Here is a 12,038-nt window from a genome sequence, read left to right on the forward strand (position 1 = left end):
TCTCCCTCGACTGTCCAGATACATGCCTGACTATTTGTGTACAACAATAAAAACCATCTGTCGGCATCAGCTACGATCACCCAGCAGGTATTCTACAGAAAAATGTACCTCGTAATCTCACATCAACGGAGTGGCATAGTCGTAGGCCCACATAGCTGTTGTCCATTGCTGCAAGCCGCACCTAGACAGTAACAAAGATGTTTTCAGCCAACGAACGGTATTTTTCTCTCACAACAAATCAGCCAACAGTACTTTCAGCCATGGCTTCGCTTGGCTGATAAGCCATGGCTGAAAGTACTGTTGGCTGATTTGTTGTGAAAGAAAAATACCATTCATTGGCTGAAAAATTATGACTTATAAGCCAAGGTTATCCATGGCTGCAAGCCACGCCTGGACTTGCAAAGTGACAAAAATTCCGATGGGGACTCTATGAACTCTTGTAGACAGAATCACAGAGCCCGACAGGATCAGACCTTGTGTGGCTGCAATCCCATGACAAATGCATTCTGATTACAGTCAGATGATAAAATAAACATAACTGAAGGTTCTGCCATCATCATGCATGCTAGCTAGCTTTCGCAGTGAAAGTGAACGTCCAGCAATCACGCCGTTTCAAAACGCATTCAGAAACACAGACAAGCATAGACCGCCAGAAATCCAACCAGTTTGACAGTTTCCATTGCTTTCCAACAGCTAACTCGTTTGTATCAAAAGGACCAATTTACACCATTCCATATATACTAACACATCTGTCAGACAGTCAACATCACACCCGCTCCTAAACTCTGATGGCTTGATGCACAATTACAATGGCACCGAAACAAAAAGAACCTTTTTTTCTTACAAAGGGACAAGCTTACACAGTCACAGACATATGCTAAGTAGGTACGAAGTACAGCTCGTTACTGGGGTCCTGCTGCTTCCACAAAGCTAACAACAACACAGCGAAGACCATGGCACAGATAAATAGAGTTAACCGATTGCTTCGACGACATTTTGTTTCTCTTTTCTCCATCCCAGTCACCTTCTGATGTTCAGTAGCAACATCACATTGGCGTTCTTCACATGGAGGAGCCCGTGCACTATCAGAACACCTGCTGCTGGTGGTGAACTTCAGATCTTCGGTCAGCAAGTCCTTGGTCTGTGTACGCAATTGGTTCCTCTGTTGAGTCGAGTTGCAGTAGCCTTTCCTTTCCTCGCATTGAAAATTCTTTTGAAACAAAAGATGGTCTGGGCGCTGCATCAACCTTGAAACTGATCTTGGAGGTGGGCGATGGCCGTCTCTTTCTGAATCACTGCAATAGGTCAAAGACTGGAGCGGCTTCCTTGGAGTTGACAAAGCTTGCCGCCTGCACGCCTGAGTTCAAAAAGAAAAGTGTGAAGAATTCACTTTAATCTACAAATGGTGCAGTATCGTAAAACTTCATTCTGCAAAGTTCTGAAGAATGAGTCACTGCACAGAAACATTCAGCATGCCTATAAAATTACCATACACGGATACACATACACCAGTACACCACTCGAAGAATAGGAAGACAGTATTTAAAAAAAAAAACTGACCAGAAAAGGAAAATGTAAAAGATACCAGTTCCTTCTGCACCAAAAGTCAAAGTGATTGTTTCTGGTATCATTCAAGGAACAATGTAAACAGAAATAATATTACAATTTCCAAAGGGCAGCAAATAGTAACTCATGCATCATGACCTTAATATAATAAGTATGTCAATCGTACTAAAACTGCTCAATTGACATGATGATATGCCACATATACCTGATTAGTAGCTCGGGGTGTTAAACAAGTAGGACATGGATCACCAATTCTTGCCAACACATCGGAGCGCCTCCTACTTGATTTAACGAGATCAGCAGAATCAGATTGTGCTATGATACCCAGATTTTCATGATAATCACGTGCCGAAGTGTGGAAAAGCTCATCGTTGGACATCCCATGTGAAAAGTCAGTTCCGTAACTCCAAAGTCGCCGCCTTGCACGTGTAGTTCCAAGAATACCAGTGCATTGTCCAACTGGCGGCTGAGAATTGAAGTCACTAAAACAACGGACAGATTGTAACTCACGAGGAGATCCAGTCTCTGATATCCACATCATCAATTGGAGAATTTGACCCCTTCCTGCTGTTTCCACCACTACAGCTTCCCAAAGGACTGACATTTTTGCAGGCTCCACGTTCCTCCTGCCTCCCAAGTAACTTAGCAGTCTCGGTTGCCTGAAAAGCTGCAGTGCAGATATACGGAACAAAGCCATCTTTGCAGTGCTCCAAAGCATGGATAATGCTACTGATCTCAGAAGATATAATCCTCACATTCAAGCTTCTCATGATCGAATGTATCATCTGAATTGATGACATAATCATCTGAGAATTGTTTGCCTTAGTGCTATGGTCCAATATCTGCAACCCTGACGTTATCAATGATCGTCCATAAGGTTCCAGTGTCAAAGGATTGTGTTTTAACAGAGCAACCACCAAGCCAACGTGGACAACAGTCTGGCAATGAGCCTCCTCTAAAGCCCCCGACACTTTCAAGCAGACATCATTGACCAACTCATTAGATGCAAATTGCCAATTGTTGGACTGCACAAGAGCAGCAATACAAAGAGCCGAACCAGAAGAGATGCTCTTGTTAGTATTCATCAAGCCATCTGATAGGGGACGACAAAGGGAGCTCATGATCTCAGATTTCTCTTCTTCTGTGCCCAGAGGATCAATGCAGTAGCGGGATAATGTGCAAACCACCTTGGAGCAACCAGCACTATGCAAGGGCCTTGAATCCGATGCCATGATCCTAACAACTGCTGAGACAATCTGTCCAATGTGCAGTACAATTGTGCAGCCATGAACTTCTGCTGCAGTCTCGAAAATGCATAGGATCTCCTGCTCAGAGTATGAGGAAGGCTTGTCGGGAGCACACAAACGGGCAAGAAATGGAGGAAGTGTCTTTGAATCCAGTTCTTTCACGTACAGCTTCAAGCCTCTGAAGGCAGGCTTCTTGTCAGTGGGATCCATCGTAGATACCTCCAGTTCTGCATATCCGTCCATTCCAAGACTTGTAGCCATTGCATACACTGGATTCATTAAAGAAACAAAATACAGGCTGTTAATAAAGGTAAACACAGCATATAGTTTTGGGGAGCGAATAAATCGATCAGCACATATGGTTTCTTCAGTTAAAGCATACCAAAATGAAGACATAAAACTTGTTCAGATTTGCTGCCCACTAACAATATAAACAAAGTATGCTTCTTCGATGTTCTATAACAAGAAGAATAACACATACTGACAATATTTTAAAAAAGAAAAAGAAAAAAGAGGGTGACCAAGTAGTGACTGTTACAGAGACCATGGCAGTGACTTTAGGCATTCATTCAGAGGTTCAGAGCCAGAGTGATAATTAAGTAAAAAGCGATATGATACTTTTTTTTTTTTCAAAAAGCAAAGATTTCGGTCCATCACTCAGAGAAACGGTACAATAAATTAATGCTTGCCAAACGTCATCGGAAGAACACCGCCCCTGGAGGCTGGAGCATGGCTAATCCACAAAACCTCATTCGAACCCTCCCAAGAAGTCAAAGTAAACGGCACCCGCGCCATGAAAATGAAATCCACTGACACGCCAACCAAACCAGGACCAATCATCATTCATCTTGCGCGCTAACGAATAAGAAAAAAAAAAGACCAATCGAGCCAAACAAGAAGCCAAGAACCGTGGGCGCCGCGGATTCCATTTGCGCACCAACACGAAGCAAGCAGAGCGCACCTGCCCCAGATCTCCCCTAGTCTAAGTGATCGAGACTCGAGAGAGATAAAACGTTCGGGTTGCGGTTCGAAGATCCCGCAGACCAATCCCCACGCTTTGGGGAACAACATCCGGCAGAGCAGAGGTGGTTAGGGTTATTTTGTTCCTTACCGACGAATCCCGGTGGATCCCCGAGGCCGGCGAAGCGGCAGAGGATGAGGAGAGGCACGTCGATGGCCGGCGAGCGAGGAGTAGTTGTGGCGAGGAGATGGGTCGCCGCTGCCGCTGCACTGGACGCTCCGGCTCCGGGGGTTGGTGGGTGGGGGCGGGTTCGGCGGAAGAAGAGGCGGCGGTCGGAGGGGGAGGGAGCGGCAGTTTGAGTTTTTCGATTCGAGGGGTCGTCTAGATGTTTTCGCTTTGGAGTTTGGGCCCTTTCTGTTTCGGCCCAACGTGGAGAGGCGCGAGGCCCGATACGGTCAGTTTTTTTTTTAGCATTTCCTTTCGGAATTTCTAACAACGATGGATATTTCTGTTTTCATCCGCTGTTATTTGGTTGCCGTTTCTGTATCATGGTCTCAATTACATCCGTTGTTGTGGCCCATTTGTATTTGTATGTCACGTTCAATTTTCAGTCTGTGGTCATCTTCGTCTTCTGTTTTTCAGTCTGCAGATAATTCAAATGGGCCACGTGGATATTTCTGTTTTTAGTCTGCGGACGTGAGATCTCAGCCTGACTGGCGGGCCGACCTCGACTCCCGCCGCTCGAGTTTGCGTGTGCTGTTCATGTCGTCCCGCGCCGCGCCGCCCCGCCCGCATGAAAAGGCTAGCTGGTGCCTTGTGCGTTCATGCCCCGGCACGGGAAGATGGCGACTGCTGAACGGGAACAGAGGCATGTTCGGGCATGAGGGGTGAGCGATGCTTCTTTGAGATCTAGCTGAGCGGCTGGTCCCTCATCTTATCCCTACTCTACAGATGACGTGCTCAATTATGATTGGCTAAAAAAGTGGATGATGATTGTATCAATTATCAACTGGGTGATGAGTAGTCACTCCCCCCCCCCCCCCCCCCCCCCCCCCCTTCCTTTCCAAAAATATTTACTCCGAAGGAGAATTTCTTTTTTCTAGTTCTATATATAGGATCAAAGTTGCAAATCTGGCTCCTGGACAGGTTCCAACAGGCCGAATCTTGAAAAATTTCCGGGTCCAATTCGAGTTACGCATGGATGTTAATGTGTTTGAGACAATGGATTCATTAACTATCAGCCTAATCTTTTTTGCAGTGGGAATCACATGTTCTCTCTATATACATGGTACTGTCGCTGTCTAAAAAAAAATACGACTATAGGCGTATTATTTATTAAAGTACCTAAAATTGAACTAAATATATAAGTAAAAACCATTAACATTTTTGACACTACATAGACATATTATAGAAATATATTTCATGACAAATCTAATGAAACTTATTTGATATTATAAATATTAATATTTTTTATTTTTAGTGAGTCAAACTTAAATTGGTATTGTGCTAATTATATTCTTTCCTAGGTGGAGGAAGTAACTTTTAATATGAGTGGAATTCAACAATGGTCCTTTAACTTACTCTGCAGAGTATGTACAATTCAGATATAAAAAATATATACGCATTCTAAGAGTTCACGCATCCTAAGAGATATGGGACTAGGTTAAGGGCTACCGGCAGATTTTTTTTTAATAAGATGATTCCAATAAAAGGGATGAAACTTAAGTACTTTGTTTATGTGGTTTCACGGGTCAACATCTGAATATTGCTTTAATCATTTCTGTCAACAAAAAAAAAATCTTGCTTTAACCATCACATTGCAAACCTGAGAAATCTTAGGCGCGATTTGGATTGCTTAGAGATTGTAGGAATCTGAAATCTAGATATAGATTTTAAAAGTCTATACATCACCGATTATAGATGGTAGAATGTTATATTGTTCATAACAATATGCTAAATCTATCCATCAACAAGGTAACAAAGCAATCAATAATACCGGGTTTCTTGTGGATTTAGAGACTTGGGGAACCCGGGTATTCATTCTTTACCATGTGCATTATCACCCTCATTCGGAGCGCGAGTAGGTGATAGAGATTTTGTTTTATCTGGTTTTATTTAAGAATCTAAATCGATTCAAACGAGCGCTTATACATACCGTAGGAAAAAAAAAAGAGATAGCACCCACATAGAGAAAAAATGGTAGAGTACCAATCCTTTCTCTCTCTAAATAAAAAATGTGATCTTACTACTAATGAGAAACTGAAAATCAAGGACAAACAAATTTAACCAAGCTCTGACCACCAAGATGATGAAAAAACAGTAACCAATATACTAGCAGCATCGATTGGGTTTTCACTTTCGAATTTCCACCGCTAGCAATGCGACGTGCTCGAAGGTCAAAGATGTGCACTTCACGTCTTGCAAGGACGCACACGCAAATTTGCATACTACCACCACACTTCCCGAACCGGACCACGCCGCTCAACTCCAAACCACCCGCCCCCTCCCCTCCACTGCCACCCAGGACCCACCAATTACCCTACCCCACCCATCAGCGACTAAGCTCCACTTCCGCCCACGTGACATAACCCCTCGCAAGCATTCCCCCCACGCGCCCGCGACCGGCGACAGCAGGTCACCACGCGGCGTCTATAAATACCTCGCCCCGGTCCTCACCGCCAACTCCCCGTCCGCATATATGCGCGCACGCGTCCACCCACCCCCCGCCTCCTCTCCCCGACGGAGACGGAAACCCTAACCCACACATCCAGCCTCCCGGATCCCTCCGCCTCCTCTCCCCGATCTCTATAAAAGACCGCGGATTTCGAAATTCTTTCCGCAGGATCTGTAACGGCCCCTCCTTTCCCGCGCGAATCGACCTTGGATTGAGCTTTTTTCGTCCCGCTGTCGTAGGGAGATCGGGGATTTCCTCTGGTGGTGTGGGGGATTCGGGCCGTGGATGGCGGAGCCGGCGTTGGAGGGGAGCCAGCCGGTGGATCTGTCCAAGCACCCCTCCGGCATCGTCCCCACGCTCCAGTAAGAACAGCAGTGATTCGATTTCTGGTTGTGTTGGGGATGCGAGGCTTGGACGACGCCGGCTGAGATCTGGCTGCTTTCGAGCGATTGATTGTGGTTCAGCTAGTCGTAATCCACTGGGCTTGGGGTGTGTTTGGTTCTCTTGTTGGGGGTATTTGGGGCTAGATCCAGGGTGGGGTCACAAGAACCAATCCTCATGTGCGGTGAAAAGCTCATGAGGTCATGACGTTATTGCTTTGACCTGCCATAGTTCCCTGCAAAAGAAAATGATCTAACCATGATAATTAAAGCCACACGGATTTGAAGTATCGAGCTGGATTTATATTTGAAATATCGAGCTCGGTTTAATGTTACAAATTTGAGATTGATGCTACTGTAGTATGCTGGACCTCCTGAATCTTACAGTGTTACTAGAAGAGAGGGTGGATGTGTATGTCTGAATGTTAAACCTTGTTTAAATTTGTGCTGCTGCTACCCATCTTTGGAAACGATACCAAATCATCAAATACCGAATGATAGGTTGTTAGCGGAAAGCTTGCTAAGTTCCCTGTATTTGCGTGGCTCTGGTAGGCTGATACGAAAATGAAGAAGTAATTAGCTTAATACTTCCTTAAGCACTCTTTATCTCCACTGCTTGTATAGGCTGTTAAACCAAGTTCATGTGTATGGCAAATGCATTGACTAGCCAGACATCTTGCTCCGTTGCAATTTTGACTTTTGTTGCTTTCGGGTGATACTGTTCTCTGTTGTTTCTTTGCATACTCAACACAGAGATGTTGATGTTCTTGCTATGTTCTGCTTTATGCTGTTTGGTCTGGTAACAGGAATATTGTCTCGACGGTCAATTTGGACTGTAAATTGGATCTGAAAGCAATTGCCCTTCAAGCACGTAATGCAGAATATAACCCCAAGGTGGGATTGTTGTTTCAATGTTTTTTTTTGTTTTCATTTTTTATTCTGCACGTAGTGCTATCTATTCTGCCAAGGTTCTGTCTGTATGCAGCAATCGTTGGTGCTACTTCTCCAGAACTATTTTGTACATGTTTGCTTGTCTGTTTTTGATTTTCGATAAATGAATGGATCATAGTGTTGTATTTCCAGTGTGGTCCGATTAGCATGTACTCTGGACAATACCATTGATTTAAAGCTTTTCTTTTCCTTTATGCTTATGCTGTATTCATGGTTCATGTCTGTGGATGATGAATAGTCTGGAATGAAAACCATATCATTTCACATATGATAGTTGTTGATCCTTGTTTTAATTATATGATGATTTATATCGTCAAAATCATGCTTATCGCCTTGTGAACTTCTAAGAAAATATAGACCACATCTCTAAACAATTTTATCCCTCATTTTTCAATAAGTATTCGGTTATGAACTTATGATAAATAAGAATTCCATCTGTTCCTACAATTTATACGAATATGTTTTATAATTCATATGTGTGTAGCTAATATGCTACGTTTTGATATACATATGCATATTATTATGCGAACTATGTCTAGCATGTATAGTGAAAATCAAGTACTGGGTTTTATCTCATTGCCACATTCAGTTCTGACATCATGCAACTTCATTTTCATGCTTTATTTTGTTCCAGCATTGTACTTTGTCTTTGCTTTAATAACTCTTTCTTTGTAAAACAGCGTTTTGCTGCGGTTATTATGCGGATAAGAGAACCAAAGACTACAGCATTGATATTTGCGTCGGGAAAAATGGTAAGTTTAACTTCTCTGTATCAGTGATGTTGTGCATGTTCTTTTTAAGTAGTTATATTAGGTATGGTTCTGACTCTGTACCATAAGAAGATGAGATTATTGGGTAGCTATTTATGGTTTAGTTGTTATAGCTGTTGAAAATTAGTGTGAACACCTCATAGGTACTTAAGGGTTACTTTTCAGTTATCCTTTTGCTTGATTGTATTCCTAATGAGCTTCTGTCTGAGAATTCATCATTTCCCTAATTGTGCACTGACCTGCTGTGAATTATCAGGTCTGTACTGGAGCAAAAAGTGAACAACAATCTAAACTTGCAGCTAGGAAGGTAATTTTGTGTTCTTTTCTCGTCATCTAAATATTCTTAGTCTGCTAAGGGTTGTCTGAACAAATAACTGTTTTGCTGTTTGAAGTATGCTCGCATCATCCAGAAGCTTGGTTTTCCAGCAAAATTCAAGGTATGTATTCCATTCTTCAAACTTGTGTGCTTTAATTCTTCGATAAATGTCATTGAACTTCTCTTCTTTCTGTGTTATCAGGACTTCAAGATTCAGAACATTGTTGGGTCTTGTGATGTCAAATTCCCGATCAGGCTTGAGGGTCTTGCATACTCTCATGGTGCTTTCTCAAGTGTAAGTTGCATTCCTTGTCTTGTTAGCCATAATTCTCTCAGCTATCTTCTTGAATTTTCCTGCCAGTGTCCTGATATTTTGCTTGGCTTTCACTCTCCAGTACGAACCAGAGCTCTTCCCTGGCTTGATCTATCGAATGAAGCAGCCAAAGATTGTGCTGCTGATTTTTGTTTCAGGCAAGATTGTTCTGACTGGAGCTAAGGTTAGCAACCATTTCCTGTGCCTTTGTCTATCCTGAATTTATTAGGGTATATCTGAGGTATTTTTTTTCCTTCTGATTGCATTAGAGTATATATAAATAAGCTTCTCTCTTTCCAGGTGAGAGATGAGACGTACACTGCCTTCGAAAATATTTATCCTGTCCTCACAGAGTTCAGAAAAGTCCAGCAATGGTATGTAGCATCTAGCACATGTTAACGGGCATGAGTTCAGAAAAGTCCAGCAATGCTATTCAACTATTGTGCCTAGTTGTTGTGGTCACCTTTTTTTTATCATTTTGTTTATGCTTGTTTCTAGATGGGGTATGGGTGATCACATCATATTTTCTCAGAAATCTTAAAGTTGTCACCTGTTGTATGCAGATAATTATTGGAAGTAAGCAGGAGTGCTGAATGGGAAATGTTATTGCTGGCTGCCAGCTCCAACCTCCAAGTGTACATAATCTGGACCTCGGAGGAGCCTCTATGCTGCCCATCAGTCCCATGAGACCTGGTGCGGTGCACTTGTCGATGTCCACACAGCTCAATTATTTGTGATGGACCATGCTTGATCGAGTAGATTCATGGGCAGCGATTGTAGCTTGCAATGCCTCAGTGGAAGTGGTACGCCAATAAGACTGAAAAGCAAGTTTTGGTCCTGGCTTTTCAAAAGTCTTCTCTAAATGTTTCCTCCGTAGATGAAAAAGGCAAATGTAGTGTATGTACTCCTTGACATGTTATGATGATACTGAAAAATTCGGAGTTTTTGATGGATGGACTGTTGCTAACTGCTGTATCAGAGTGTTCTGCCATTGTTCGTTCCCTTCTTCTGGAATCCTTTGCCTTGGCGATGTATCCAACACTTTTTCATTCAGCAATGCTCACTTAACATTTACAGACGTGGCTTGAACTTATCAGTCAATGGAACCGTATTTTTCTCCTACAGTAAATTAGCTTCATGCGACTCTGCAGCTGCAGGTAGCATAGAATCTCTGTCGGATCAATTTGGACATCATGTGACATTTTTTTTTGTTTGCTTGGCTTCGTCACACACTTTTCCAACTGGGGTCTGGGGCACCATTCCTGTAGAAAGCCTGGATAAAGTGCATCCAGCCTGACCTGACATACTATTATAGGCCTCGTTCATTTTGCAAAAAAAAGTGAATCCGATGAATAGTACTATTTTCGTCTTATTTGGTAAATATTATCCAATCGTGGACCAACTAGGCTCAAAAGATTCATCTCGTGATTTCCAACTAAACTATGTAATTAGTTATTTTTTTTACCTACATTTAATACTCCATGCAAGCGGTTAAAAATTGATGTGATGGAGAGAGTGAAAAAACTTAGAATTTAGATGGCATCTAAACAAGGCCATAGTAGTTTGTCTTTAGAGGTGTACTGTTTCAACGAACTGTTGTTATTCTCTTACGACAAATCGGTGAATAGTATTTTCAGTGATTGACTTTTTAGCAAAGCAACCTATGTGGTCAAATTGGCAAAGCCAGAAAACAAGGACGAACGACATGGCTTTGAGCACACGAAAAGTCATGATGGCAGCATGAACCACAGAACCAGAGAGCATCAGTTTCTTCTCCCCTCGTTTTTTTACCCTCACGCGTTTCTCCATTCGGGCCCCAATATCCCGCGGTAAAAATCTGCAGAAGCTTCCATGTTCTTTCCCCCACACAAAAATTGTCAGTTTGCATTTGTCTACCAGTGGTAAAATTTCCACTCTGATGAAATTTCGAGGAAAATAGAAAATGGGGGCCAGTAAGATGGACAGAAGAAGATTGGCAGATTTGTACAGTAGTTACATTTCTTTTCTTTTCTTGGGAAGGATGTAATAAAAAGGGTACAATGGGAGGGTAGCTCACGTCACACATGTTTGGCTTTGAGCTTGCGTTTGGCATCAGCCTAGGACCTGACGAAACTGAAAAGCCACACAGGTGAGATCAAAAAAAGAAACGCCACACAGGGCACACAGCACAACTGCACAAGCGAAGGGAGTGCGAGGGAGAGCAGTACGAAAATTGAAAGCAACCGGCCAGCCCGGCACGCCGTATCCGTTTCAAATCCACCACCCATTACCCATAGGCCCGGCACAAAAGTTAATGAAAAAGGGGCAGATTTGTTGGGGGATATATATATATATATATTTCCTCCCATTAATTCAATTCGATATGTGTACATCTGCTTTGCCATATTGACAACAATTTTCTCTTTGCAAAAAATAAAAAAAAATTGAAAATGTTTTCGCTGCATTAATTCAATTTGATAGATGTATATCGGTAGTAATATCTAGTGTTTTCTATCTAATTATTCGTCCCATGCAATTGATGTAGTGATACTATAATGAATCACCCAGGATTTTTTACGTTCAAACAGTTGTCTTGACACGGTGCGTCACCTCTAAGAAACTTCCCTTTTAGCATATGTACAAATATCTTCATTATTTCTATTGTCATAAGAAAAAAAAATACTCCTACTAAACTTGCAACTTTTCCAATATATAAATAAAACAAAACTTGAAAAAAAAGAAACCAATCCATCGAAGCTCCCACGCATTGCATATGCAACCGACCCAAAAAAAAAAGCATGAATGAATGGAGTGAAGCAGCAGCATACTTTAGGATGAAGCAAGCAAGCACGCAAAATAAATAAAATGTGAAAAAGAAACA

General features: G+C 42.3%; 1 protein-coding gene and 1 pseudogene across 2 annotated transcripts; one reads left to right on the forward strand and one right to left on the reverse strand.

Annotated features, from left to right (window-relative positions):
• Positions 1 to 713: 713 nt before the first annotated feature.
• Positions 714 to 4,030, reverse strand: LOC136505845 (protein SINE1-like; annotated as a pseudogene).
• A 2,441-nt stretch (positions 4,031 to 6,471) lies between these two features.
• On the forward strand, positions 6,472 to 10,153 carry LOC136506139 (TATA-box-binding protein 2-like). Of its 2 annotated transcripts, XM_066501254.1 has the most exons (9): positions 6,472 to 6,810; positions 7,635 to 7,722; positions 8,460 to 8,531; positions 8,806 to 8,856; positions 8,942 to 8,986; positions 9,068 to 9,160; positions 9,261 to 9,362; positions 9,479 to 9,552; positions 9,742 to 10,153. In XM_066501254.1, coding segments are annotated over exons 1-9 (603 nt in total). In that variant the 5' UTR covers positions 6,472 to 6,733; the 3' UTR covers positions 9,743 to 10,153. The 2 variants fall into 2 exon arrangements, with proteins under 2 accessions (XP_066357351.1, XP_066357352.1); XM_066501255.1 differs by lacking the exon at positions 9,261 to 9,362.
• The last annotated feature ends 1,885 nt before the right edge of the window (positions 10,154 to 12,038 follow it).

This window comes from Miscanthus floridulus, chromosome 14 (assembly GCF_019320115.1).
Source record: "Miscanthus floridulus cultivar M001 chromosome 14, ASM1932011v1, whole genome shotgun sequence".
NCBI lineage: Eukaryota > Viridiplantae > Streptophyta > Magnoliopsida > Poales > Poaceae > Miscanthus > Miscanthus floridulus.

Coding starts and splice junctions, on each gene's coding strand:
- LOC136506139 (XM_066501254.1), top strand. CDS start 6,734: ATGGCGGAGCCGGCGTTGGAGGGGAGCCAGCCGGTGGATCTGTCCAAG. Junction 8,857..8,941: donor CTAAACTTGCAGCTAGGAAG/GTAATTTTGTGT, acceptor TGCTGTTTGAAG/TATGCTCGCATCATCCAGAA. Junction 9,363..9,478: donor TTGTTCTGACTGGAGCTAAG/GTTAGCAACCAT, acceptor CTCTCTTTCCAG/GTGAGAGATGAGACGTACAC.